A 13,171-nucleotide genomic window follows, 5' to 3' on the forward strand; every position below is an offset into this window, starting at 1 on the left:
CTGCACCATGCCGGCCTGGATGCTGCCATGTTCCTGCCTTGATGATAATGGACTGAACCTCTGAAACTGTAAGCCAGCCTCAGTTAAATTTTGTCCTTTACAAGAGTTGCTTTGGTGATGGTGTCTGCTCACAGCAATAAAACCCTAACGAAGACACTCACACAGCAACAACCCATACAGACATTGATGGAGCAATGGTACTGGAGACTGAGCCTACAAGAGGAGGCTGGTGAATAAGATCTCCAACTAAAACCAGAAGAGACAGTCAGATCAACAGCTATGCAGTTAATGACACAAAGTACAAAAATAATGAAAAACCAAAGCCACATGGCTCCTCCAAAGACATCAACTTCTTCAACTACTGCATTCCAGAATTCTGACATAGGCAAGGCGCTGGATGAAGATTTCAAAATTTACTAACAAAAACAGTCAGTAGCTTTAGAGGAGATATGATGATAAAAGTGAAGTGAGTCTAGAGTCTGCAGAGCGAGCAACAGAGAAGGGGATGTCAGCAAAATGGACGGATGAATCAGCAACATGGAAGGAAAACTCAGGCAGGAAATTAATATTTTTAAAAGTTATATAAATATTAGAAAAGAAGAGCTCATCAATAAGGTGTGCAAAACAAAATACCAGGGAAGAAAAACAAAGTCAAGGTTCGAATATCAATTTTGAAAAATGCACTCACTGCTGTGCATGAGCCCTGCAGTGAAATCAAGAGACTGTCCTATCAAGTTTTATATCAACCTGATACAAGCTAGTGTCATCTGAAAGGAGAGAACCTTAATTAAGAATTTGTCTCTAGGGGACTGGAGAGATGGCTCAGTGGTTAAAAGCACCAACTGTTCTTCCAAAGGTCCTGAGGTCAATTCCCAGCTACCTCATATGGCTCACATAAGACTGGGCTGGAGGTGATTCTCTAAGACATTTTCTTAATTAGTGATTGTCCAAAAGAGCCCAGTCCACTGTGGGAAGTGGCATCCCTGGGCTGGTGGTCCTGAGTAATGTAAAGAAAGCAGGCTAAGCAAGCCGTGGAGAGCAAGCCAGTAAGCTGCTCTTCCGCAGTCTCTGTATCAATTCATAACCTTCAGGTTCCTGCCCTGTTTGAGTTCCTGCCCTGGTTTCCTTTGATGGTGAAGAGTGGTGTGAAGTAGAAGAACAAACCTTTTTCCTCTAAGTTGCTTTTTGTTCATGGTGTTTAATCACAGCAATAGGAAGCCTAACTAAGACAAAGACCAAATTAAGATAAAATCACAAGCTGGGAGTAACGACAACAACTGAAGGCATAGGAAATCTGCTCAGCGAAATCATAGCACAGAAAAAGAAATGGACATTTAAACACAGAAGCATTCAGAACCCCTAACAGACAGATAAAGAGAAGCATTTCTTAAGAATACATCATGCGATGTCAAAAGCACAAAGCACCCTCTCTCTCTCTCTGTCTCTATCTGTCTGTCTGTCTGTCTATCTATCTATCTATCTATCTATCTATCTATCTATCTATCTATCTATCTATCTGTGTGCGTGTGTTCCTGTGTGCACATGCATGCTTGTGTGCATGGATGTCTGTGTCTGGGTCCCTGTTCATATTGGGGTGGGTGGGGGTATACCAACTTATATACAAAGAGAAACACAACAGAATAGCATTAGACCTCTTAGAAAAGCCAGGACAGCATGGAACTGTATGGTTCAAGTCCTAAAAGTAAACAACTGCCAACAAAGATTCTTGCTTTATCCAGCAAAGATGCATTGAAAACTGGTGGAGAAAGAAAAGCATTTCAAGACAAGTGGCTCACGACTTCCAAGCCAGCCCCGCAGAAGACAGTCAAAGGGTTAGCACATAGAATGGGATAAAAAGACAGTCTCAACCGCAAGTGTATGTGAATGAATGTATTCCAGAAAAAGATGAGCAAAGAAGATAGAAATCTTTCTAACACTGTAAGCCAGTTAATGCTAATCAAACTAATAGGATAGAGAAGGTAACAAATATTAACAAATCAGAAAGCCCAAGAAAAGCTGCCAGAATTACTAAACGCACCGAAATAATAATCTCACCTGTAAAAGCTTCAACTCTAACCACTAGAGACTGATTAGTTAGATTTAAAGACAAACAACAACAACAAACAACCAAACAAAACTACTTGACCCTTGGAGCTGGAGAGATAGCTCTGTAGTTAAGAGCACCAGCTGCTCTTCCAAAGAACGCAAACTTGGTTCTCAGTACCTACAAAGGACATCTCAGAAGCTCCTATAATTCTAGCTCCAGGAGAGCAAACTGCTTCTGGTCTTTGTGGGGGACCTGCACACACACAGCACATAACCACATGGACACATACACATTCACATAAAAAAAAAAGAAAAGAAAAATAATTCTTAGAACAACAGCAACAACTTTGGCCCTTGTAAAGGGTTGGTCTGATGATGCTTGTATTCTAATGCTAAATTCTCAAGATGTTGTTTCCCCCAGCAAGCAGATCCTCACATACAGCAAGTGATGCTATGTGAACCTTGTTCCCCAATTTAACTGGCCGATAAGAGTCTAGAGCCTGTGGGCAGAGGAGGGAGAAAGGTGGGATCAAGTGAGGGGATTGCAGGTAGAGGAAGAGAGGGGAAGAAAGAAGGCAGAGGTAGGGGAGGCTGCCATGAGAGGAGATGGACCATGAGTGACCAGGAGAAACGACAAGTAACAGGGACTCTATAGCTGGAGAGTAAGTCAGAATAGCTCTAAACCTGCCCAGTCTAGGCTTAGAGCCTGTAAATAAAATGTGAGGGTTGTGTCTTTTGTATGGGCTAGCTAGGATTATAAATTTATTTTATCGGCCCCAATTATCTGTTACCTTTAAGAAACAGCTCACTCATGAAAATCAACTTATGAAGTGAATGGGAACCTCGGAGAGGCTGGAATCAGTTTCCCGAACACTGGTAAAATACAATCCAAACCCAAATTAGAAGACACGAAAAAGGTCAGTACATATCAGTATAAGGAATTCATCAAAAAGATAAAACTATTCTAAGTTAAATGCATTGAATGTTGGAGACATGACTTTCATAAAACTAACACGCCTGGCTCTCAAAGCAGAGGGCTGGACTCACAGGCCTCTAAGACCTTCCATATTCAACTATACATTCTTAAAAAATATCAATTGCACCTTTCTATTTCTCAAGAGAGCTTTCTTTTCATATTTTGACTTCATCCATTTATGAGGCAAGACGGGGCCAGATCCAGACTGTTTAACCCAGCACTGATACCTGTGGACAACTGGACATCTGGACTCGTAGAAAGAGTTGTGCATTCAGAGGACATGAGAACATAACCGAGACATGACACACTTTTCCCTAGGGCTAGTCGCACCGCCCAAATCTCCCCTTTCATTCTGACTTATTTCCCTCCTGTCTGTTACTTTGTCTTAAACAGCAGCTCTCACATAAATGAAGACTCCTTTTCAAATATATCAAATTCTGGCTTCCCTGAATTACAGATTCTTACATTATTCGCTCCTTTTCTTTTTATTACAACCAGATTTTCCAAATCATAACATAGATAATTGGGTTTTTCATGGGCTAGTAGTTTAGCTGCACACACTGTTTTCGTGAAGGACACTGTATCTACCCGTTTTGTAAGAGTTTGCCGCACACTCGTGGGTTCTTGCCTCAGACATTTCCAATAGTAGGTAAGAACTAAAGATTCCCAGTTTCAGGTTCCAGCTGGCCAGGTATCCTCACCACTCTCCCTTCTTTTATTATCATTTTGTCCCACATTCCTGCCAGGGACCTAAGGCTCAGGGTAGGATTTCCTTCAGGACATCCCACCCCAGTGACTCATTCCGTAACAGAAAACAAATGGCTAGGAAGACAGTGTGGCAGAGACACAGAAGACAGTCAGGCAGGGCTGGGAGAAACATGAGTGACCCAGGATTAAGGGACATTTAAATCTGTTTTGTAGACATTTTTCAAGCAATAAGAAAGCGCTATAGCTAGAGTCAAGGTTCTAACCACAAGCCTTCCTTCTCCCTCAGAGCAGGGGTGAATCTGCCCTCTCTCCTGCAGCCACAAATAAGCTGTGCAGCACATCCTGAGAGCTCTCTCTTGGCTTCATTGAGGCAAATCTCATGAAAAGAATTTCTGGTTCTTATCATCTAGTTGCTCTAAATTTGTTTTCCCAGCAAACACTCTGGCTGGCCATACCTGCAACTCTGCTTTCCCATATTCTTGCCAATCCTTAGTAGTGTGAAACTCTTGACGTTTTCCACTACAAACAGGACCAAGAGGGTCATCATGTCTATCGTAATCTCATTACCAATGAGAACAGAAACACTGCAAATCTTTCCTATTGTAGGGCTTCAGTTCCGATGACTGTTGGTTCCTATGGCTGACTTACTGTTACATTTGGCAGTTTGTTCTTAATTTGATTCATAGCAACTATTTATATATTGTGAATATTGTATGATAAATATTTTTCCCAGAAATGTAGTTTTTAAAAATGTGTTGACAATGTCTTGAAATGCTAACAGCGAAATTGATCAAAATATTAGCTATATTATTCATATCAAATTATGAAATTCAGCCTTTAAAAGTCATCTGATGCAGCAGTTCAAGGGCATCCATAGAGGTCTCTAATTTCCATGACCCACTAGGCATTTTATTTATGATTTGTAATTCTAGTGCAAACTCCCATCATTCCCAAATACCAAGCACATCTCTTGTTAATTGAAAAATTAATTACTTCATATTTTAGACATTAATCAAGATCATTTTGGGTAGAGGTTATTTTTATATTTATAACCAATTATCATATCACCACTTACTTAGAATTTTGCCTTTTACCTTTTCATTTTGCCACTCCTAGCTCTTGGGTTTTTCTTATATACTTGAATCTGCTGTGCGATTTACATTCTGAACCATTTCTTATCTGTTCCTAAAGATATGTGTCACTAGCACGCTACTCTTGGTCCTCTGGTTTTACAGAAATCTCTATAACTCAGGGAGTCATGTGAATGAAGCCCTGGTCCCTGTGGGACACAGCACGGCAACGTGATGAGTCAACTCTACCTCTAAGCTCTCCGGCGACCACAAAGCTTAAATGCATCACACCGGTCTCCCTTTGTCTCCAGTCCTTTCTCGCTTGCTTTCCTCTTACATACAATGACAATTAGTAAGTACCTTGAATATAAAACTCTGACTTAGCATGACTTAAAGAAGATACTTTCAAGTTAGGCACAGTGGCACAGGCTGGAGACCCCAGCACTCTGGGGGAAGAAACAGTAATATCAACAGTCCAAGATCATCCTTGACTGCATAGTGAGTTCAAGGCCTGCCTGAGCAACCTGAGACTTTGTCTTAGCCCAAACCAAAGAAATCCAACCTCAATGCACTATTTGTAAGCATTGCAAAAGTCTTTACTTTCTTGATGAAAATTCTCCTTAATTACACACGTGACTGTGTTCCGTTTAGAAGCTGTTTAAATCTGTATGCATTTGCTCTTAAGTCCTTTGCTAGAGTCCTCTGTGTCCTACATAGATAGGTTTCCTGCTGAGGCCAGGTGCTGCTTCTGAAGCAGACGTATATATCGTGCATTCTAACTAGTGTTCCATGTTGTTTGTATTCTTCAGTAAACCCAACCTTTTGTGGGGTTTCACTTTCTCTGAGGAACAGGTGTTGAGTGTCCCACATCCTTTAGAGACTTTCTACTTTTGGTGGCTGGGCCATAGAGCTATGACAGTTCTATCCTTTTGGGGACCATCATTTTCCTAACTCAAGCTCATTTGTCTGCAGATCCAAAGAGCTTAGAAACCAAAGAGGAACTGACACATAGTAAAACCTCTACACCAGAGGCGCTCATCAGCTGCAACTGGTGCGCTCAGAGAATGATTCACAGACAAGAGAGTACACAAAGAATAGAAAGTTATAGGCATGGGCTGGTGATGTGCTTCTGATTACAAAGATGCCTGCCCCCCCCCAAGCCTGAGGCCCTGAATTCTATCCTTGGGCCCACACAGTGGAATGGAAGAGTTGACCCCTGAACTTGTCCTCTGACTTCCACATGTGTGTCAAGTCATACAACCCCCAAAACTGTAATAGAAAATTACATAGTAAGCAGTGTTTATGCCTTGTGCTCATATAAAAAAACAATCAGACAACAGTGGTATATTTGCTGTATTTTGCTTTCTGATCTATAGCAGAAGGTGACAGAGGAGATGAAACCCATTCCCCAACACCCTCTGCCCTGCATCTTACAAGGAAGTTTTTTAAAGCAAGGCAAACAATCTTTTAAAGATAAAACATTTACCTTTAGACATGCTGATTGTTCTAGTTCTATCACTTAACATAATTAATAGAAAAATGTCTAAGGGTGGTTAGAGATAAACACTATCAATATCTATACCATGTAAGTTGTCTATGATAAAAGTATGACTTTGTCTAGAAGTTCCACATATGTGCTTTGGGAAAAAAATTACAACCACCACAACAAACCTACCATCAAAGAGTTCAAGACCAACTCTTAAAAACAACAGATCCACCCTACCAAATCACAAAGTTCTTATTTGTTAGGTGAAAAATGTAATTTAGAAAGAAGCGTTTGATTCTGTGAATTATATTATACACTCATCCATAAAATGAAATGCTAAGGTAGATGATGACAAAGTCCAGTCCATTCCTAGAGTATATTTTCTGTTTTGGAGATGAGGCTGAGGCAGATGCATAACTCATACATGATTGTATTCTGGCTTGTTCCACAGTGGTCTGTCAATTCACATTTTCTGACTTTTTATCAGCTTCACCGTCTGCCTTTAAAATGATGGCTCCCCCATAGTAAGTTAAGCTGGCTATAGCTTCTGCCCATGAGGAAATACCAAGTTCACTTACAGGTTAGTTTAAAATAGTGCATAACAACGTGATCATGTAAGCTTCGATGGCAGGTTCACTTTGAGAGGGAAAGAACCTCTGAGGGGATTCTGGGGTCTGTGTCCACAGAAGAGGGCTGTAGGGCACTAAAGACCGAAGGGACTATTTCTAGAGAGCTGAATGGCAGGCAAAGGTAAGCCCTCCCAACTCTGAGCTTCACTGGAAAGGAGGAAGAGGAAGATTGCCTACCATGTATAATAGGGCAGAAAATACCACCAGAGTCAGGAAAGGACCAGACAGTTCATATTTTGCCTGAGTGAATAAGAGACTAGATCTGATCTGAGTTTAATGGTCTTCTCTAGAGACTTTGTTTATGAAAACAGTTTCCACTACATCTAGTTTTGACTCAGGACAGCAAATAGCAGGCCACAAGTCTTTTGATGGCCCTTTCATGGTTTGATTTTAAATGATCGGGAAGTTAAAATTTAAAAAGGAACATTAAAAGTTGAGGTTTCTCTTAATGGAAGTCACATCCAGTTTTTAGAATCCTCTGCAGGTGGAGGGCTACAGAAATTGGAGACGTCTGTGGCTTGGCATCTGAACAGTTCTGTTCTGCTTTTCTCTTTGCCCTGGCTAGAGAATGCTGGCCTGTTCTGTAATGGTGGGCCCATTTTGCCAGAAAATTTCACATATTTGTGGGTGGAGTCAGTTGGGAGGCTGGGAGATCTGTCAAAAGTCTGCATAGGCCAAACACTGCAAGGATTGCCAGGAGTTGAAAACTAATACCTCAGAGGTTAGCAAATTTCCAGTGTGCATGGAGCCAAAGGTGTGCCTTGAGAAGTCGGGCAAGTAGGGGACTATCATGGGGAAGGGAGAGAAGGGAGGTGGATAAGTGTGACCCAGGTCCTTTCATGACACCCATCATGCTACTGGGCAGCCTCAGAGCCCTCTCCCTGCAGCCACCCTGCATTGTGAAATTGGTTCTCTTGAATTGACACATTACCTTTGGCAAAGAAGAGGAATGGGGGTTTTATACAACTTAGGGGGGTTATATTAACTCAGGAAGTTAATCAGACCTACAAGACCCTGCACACACACAAGATTAAAAGAAGCAAGTATGCCGCCCCCATCCCCAAAGTTCACATAAGCAGCAGAGAATCTGTGGTAGAGCTGTCTGTGCAGAGAGCAGCACAGAGCTGCAGCTTTGGGGAATGTCAGTCATGCTGGGATGGGCTGTTAGGTGATGCAACTGCTTGGGTCTTCTATGCTTCTGTAAGTCACCCTAATAAACTCAATGGTTTAAACTCACACTAGATTTGAATGGAAACTTTGTTGTTGCTATGGTTGGCAACCTGTGGGGATAAATAAGCACTTTCCCACAATTCTCCAGTGGGTGAGTAACACATCTAGATTCTCTGTTCATCATCAGAGAACATCAAAGATGGCTGCAAATACAGGGTTGTGTTAGTCCTTGGATACTGAGGGATATAATGGTTCAGACAACTAAGTCAATGCACATAAATTAAGGGGCATATAGAAAGTTCATTTTGATTAATATGTCTCAATGCTTTGTGTCTCTCTAAGGAAGTTATCTAAAGCTACTAGCACAACAATGTGCCCCTTCTACACCTATAGAAGCATGCAGAATATATTGTTTGTCTATGTTCCATGGACTAAAGAATGCAGGTTAAGACTTAAGAATGCCTGGCTTACAACCAACCAGAGTTTCCAGGGACTAAGCCACTACCCAAAGACTATACATGGACTGACCCTGGACTCTGACCTCATAGGTAGCAATGAATATCCTAGTAAGAGCACCAGTGGAAGGGGAAGCCCTGGGTCCTGCTAAGACTGAACCCCCAGTGAACTAGACTGTTGGGGAGAGGGCAGCAATGGGGGGAGGGTTGGGAGGGGAACACCCATAAGGAAGGGGGGGGAGGGGGATGTTTGCCCGGAAACCAGGAAAGGGAATAACACTCGAAATGTATATAAGAAATACTCAAGTTAATAAAAAAAAAAATGCCTGGCTTAGAGTGGCCTAGTTCAGGCAGAGTCAGGCTGAAAGTTTCACTTTCATTAATGAAAGAATGGGTCTGTAGGGTTGTGTGTGAAACTCAGTGGTAGAATGCTTGCCTGTGGTTCATCCTTAGTTCTGCAAATAGTCATTTATAAAGAAGATGTGCCTACACTCAAAAACATGGCAGGAAGAACCACCTACACAAAGGCTTCTGAGGCTCACTCAAGGACAGCCTGGGCTATCCAAGTCCTAAACCTGGCTCTGCCAAGGAGAGCCTTTGTGTAGCTGGAAGACATATCTAACACTTTCCCTAAATCCTGTTTCTCAGATTCCACAGTCACGATACAACCTCATAACTAAACGTTTCTCTGTATTATAGATCAGCCCACACACATTTCTCTGACTTTCCCAGGATGAGCATGGCAGTGTGTATGTCAGTCAGAGCCCACAGTGGAGATGAACTGTGTTAATCTGTCCTAAACATCTCTCTCTCTCTCTCTCTCTCTCTCTCTCTCTCTCTCTCTCTCTCTCTCTGCATCGCATCATGGGGGCGGAGAGGGAGAGAAAGAGGGGAGGGGAGGGGAGAGAGAGGGGAGAAGGAGAGGGAGAAGGGGAGAGAGAGAGAGAGAGAGAGAGAGAGAGAGAGAGAGAGAGAGAGAGAGAAAGAACTTGAACATGTGCATGCAGGTGCTTAAGTGTATGGAAGTTCAAGGTCAACGCTGGTTACTTCCTTCAATCACTCATCACCTTAACTTTTGAGACAGGGTCTCTCACTAAATCTAGAATTTACTGACTAGCTAGACTGACTGGCTAGCAAGCACTAGGAATCTCCTCATCTCCTCATCCTACCCCACAGAGCTTGGGTTACAGACACAAGATACTAGGTCCCAGCTTTTTTTTTTTACATGCATGATTCATATCTGAATGTAGGCCCTCATGCTTATAAAGCAAAGAGAGACTTGACTCACTAAGCCATCTCCCCAGTCCTGGCATGAGCTCACATTTGAGAGTTAGATGTATGGTGAATGTATTAAAAATAACAATGTCATGTTTATCAGGCTGGTGTGGAGAACACTAAAATGCTATCTGTCACTTTCTGGCAGTTGGTTGGCCAAACACCTTCACACTGGAAATGATAATACTTACCTTTTACAGGACAGTGGATTGTCACATTTGCTTGAAGGGCTGCCTCCACAGTGCCTCCCACAACAACAGACAGATGGTTGTGCTCTGGCTTGGTGACATTTCTTTCAATAGACAAGATGACAGGTGCCTCTTAAATCAAAAGGAGCAGAAGCTGTGTTAGGTTTACGCTCTTCTTCAATGACAAGCATCATTGATTTATTGAAAGCAGGGAAGAGTGCTGGCCTCTTCATCCTCTGTGGTAAATCACAAAGACTGCACACACACACACACACACACACACACACACACACACACACACAACTACAGGTACTTTCCAGAGATGATGGATAGGCAAATTATGGATGGATGAATGGATGGATGTGTGGGTGAGTGGATGGATGGTTAGGTAGAAGGATGTGGACATTCAAAGGTACTTTGCAACAATCATGTAAAAAAGTGGAGGTGTCTTAGCTTCATAGACAAAATTAAAGTTAACTTCTCCTTGATAATTTCACAAATAAAAATTCAGTTCACAAGGTACAAAATCCAGTGGCAGACCAGAATAGCATCTCTTACATACAGCCTTGGTTGAGCTGATACAATCCCAAAACACCAAGGATTGTGACCATCTGACACTTTATGGGAAGAAGAACGTAGGGCAGGGCAGTGGATGCTGATCTGTCCTGTTGCCCTTGGTAAGTGTTATTCAGGATGGAGAAGGCTCTTCAAGGACCTTCCTCCTGAAGTAAGAATAAGCCAAGTTCAGTTCATGTGTACAAAGCACAAGACAGTGCTTTCTGTTAAGTAGCCATGAGACAGAGTTATCTTTTAACAAAAGCAAAGCTTGCTGGTGCACAAGGAGGACAGTTAAAGTGTCTACTTTAGCAACAATTTACTTCCTAAGATACCCCACATATGGTTTTCTTTAGAGCCAGAGACAGGTTGCCTTGCCAATTGCAGAATAAATGTTGGGTTCAAGGCTCATTTAAAGTTGTACTGGGAAAGACCGTAGGTAGGCAGGGGCTCACAACTCCTGTTGACCTTCTCCTAACCATGTGCACATGCAAACTTTTTGCCTGATTAGATTTAGTGGGAATCTCAGTAAAAATACTCTGATCTCATAGTCATTCATCCCACAGTATGTGGCTGAGAGATGCCCGTTCTCATACTATGTAAATAGATGCATGTCCACTTAAAAGAGTAAAACTATCACTATTGAATGGGATTTTGTTTTGTTTTGGTGTTTTTATTGAAACGAAGATGCTGGGGCACCTCCTTTAGGACATCTATCACATCACTCTATACTGCAAAATGTCTTCATTTACGAACTCGAGTGAGGCTATCTCAAGTGGATTAGCACTGTTTGGAGAGTCATAATTTGACATTTTAATTAATGTGAAACAAATAGCCACATAAAAACTGCACAGAAGACATAATGAATAGAAAGTCACAGGACCAGGAATCCACTCAAGGACTTTCACTCTTAGAAATTCCATAATTAATGAACTCACTCACTAACTTAGTCAGGACACATGCTTCATTCACCTATGTGCATATTTGTGTGAGGCAGACAATGAAAATGTAGAATAAGAACACACACACTCTTGATTTCAAGAAGCCCGGACTATGGACACTTCCATTTGTCCTCAGAATGCCTGAGGGCAGCAGAAAATGATCCTGAAGAAAAAAACATATTGGGACTTCTTTGGCTGCAAGGGGTCTTCGGTTGTCACAGCTCATCTTCTGACTCAGAAGGACCTCACATCAGTGCTATCAGAAGTCTAGGTTATCGGAGGATGGACTTAGGAGCACTGGTTGAGGAGGAGTCTCCTATTCACTGTGTGAACTACATGGTCCTATGCTTATTTTCATGGAGCTAATGAGTACAGGGCAGAGCATCCAGGAGGAAAAAAGGCCTGAAGGCTCTACCTTGGGGAGGCAGCCACGCTTTTGTTGTGCAGACTCAAGAACCTTCCTACAACAACAGGTTCAACTTTGTCAACTTGTGGAATGCAAGTACCTGTCACATAGCTCAGCAACTGGGTGACTAAACTGCGTTCTCACCCCTGATGCTGTCTCTATTCTCACCTTGGTCCATGTAAACCACAAAGCAGACGAAAAGAGAGTATTGAGCAAGGGAGTAGCTCTCTTATTTCCTTCTAGCCCCAGAATATGATCTCGATGCAAGGAACTGCTGCCTACAACTTACACAGCTAAAAATAATATCTTGTAAAAAGCACTTTGATACAAAATGCAGTGCCCAGTGCCTGTGAAGATGTATGCTGGTACAAAGCATAACCCATGGGTTGGTAGTGCTGGCTAAGGATTAGCAGGTGTGCCATTGAGGGGAAAGTGCCAACTTCAGTGATTCTCATCCTCACCTGTTGGAACTTTAAAAACTCCATAACATTCACATTGCCAATTAACCCCCCATTTCCTTAATCCCCAATTTGTTGAAAGTCAGCCTTTCAGACACTGTTTCTGGAGACCTAAGAACACGTGTAAAGGCCAAGCATCAAACTTATTCCAAATCTACTAAGGGAGCACTCTAGGTGGCATCCAGCAACCTGTGTTTAGATAAGCCCAACGCACCATTGTGACACACACTCAAGTTTTAAGAGTTCTAGCATTTCTGGTGATAGACAAAGCAGCAACCGCCAGACCACCAGGCCCTCTAGGTGTCACCCAGAGGCATTACCTGCATACAACACCAATGAGCTTTCCACGTCGGATCCCTGATGACTGGCTACAGAACATTCATATATCCCTTGCTCTTTCCTTGTGGGATTCTGTATCTGCATCTTCCCAGTTTCATCCAAAATGATCCTGTAAAGGAGTTACAGTGAGAATAAACACAAGTAACAGACATGACTGCTTAGGCCCATGCAGGATAGGGAGAATAGAGACTACAAAATTATAGGCTTTGGTCTGGCATGGAGCCCTAATAATGATCTAGCTCCCTGCCTAAAGGAAGAAACTTTATATCTGGAAGATATGCTTGCTTTAGATTAGAGTGTCCTTTCAGCAGGATGGGATGTGTACACACATACTGGCTTCCATCTTGATTTTATTACAGTTAAAAGGAAAAAGTGGCAGGCAAACTGTACACCTCTGCAGCTGCTGGGAAAAGAGAGTGGCGGAGAGAAGGGAAAAGCCATGCCCTCTGAGTTGAGCAGAAACAAATGC

At 42.3% G+C, this 13,171-nt stretch overlaps 1 protein-coding gene across 1 annotated transcript in view; it reads right to left on the reverse strand.

Moving 5' to 3' along the window:
* Adamtsl3 (ADAMTS like 3) overlaps window positions 1-13,171 on the reverse strand; it is a 291,589-nt gene that overhangs the window by 26,867 nt on the left and 251,551 nt on the right. Inside the window, exons 22-23 of the mRNA XM_032893300.1 lie at window positions 12,684-12,811; window positions 10,007-10,135 (exon numbers count right to left, since the gene is read on the reverse strand). Coding sequence (XP_032749191.1) covers window positions 10,007-10,135; window positions 12,684-12,811 — 257 coding nt within the window. The remainder of the gene's footprint in view (window positions 1-10,006; window positions 10,136-12,683; window positions 12,812-13,171) is intronic.

Source organism: Rattus rattus, chromosome 2, assembly GCF_011064425.1.
Source record: "Rattus rattus isolate New Zealand chromosome 2, Rrattus_CSIRO_v1, whole genome shotgun sequence".
Classification (NCBI taxonomy): domain Eukaryota; kingdom Metazoa; phylum Chordata; class Mammalia; order Rodentia; family Muridae; genus Rattus; species Rattus rattus.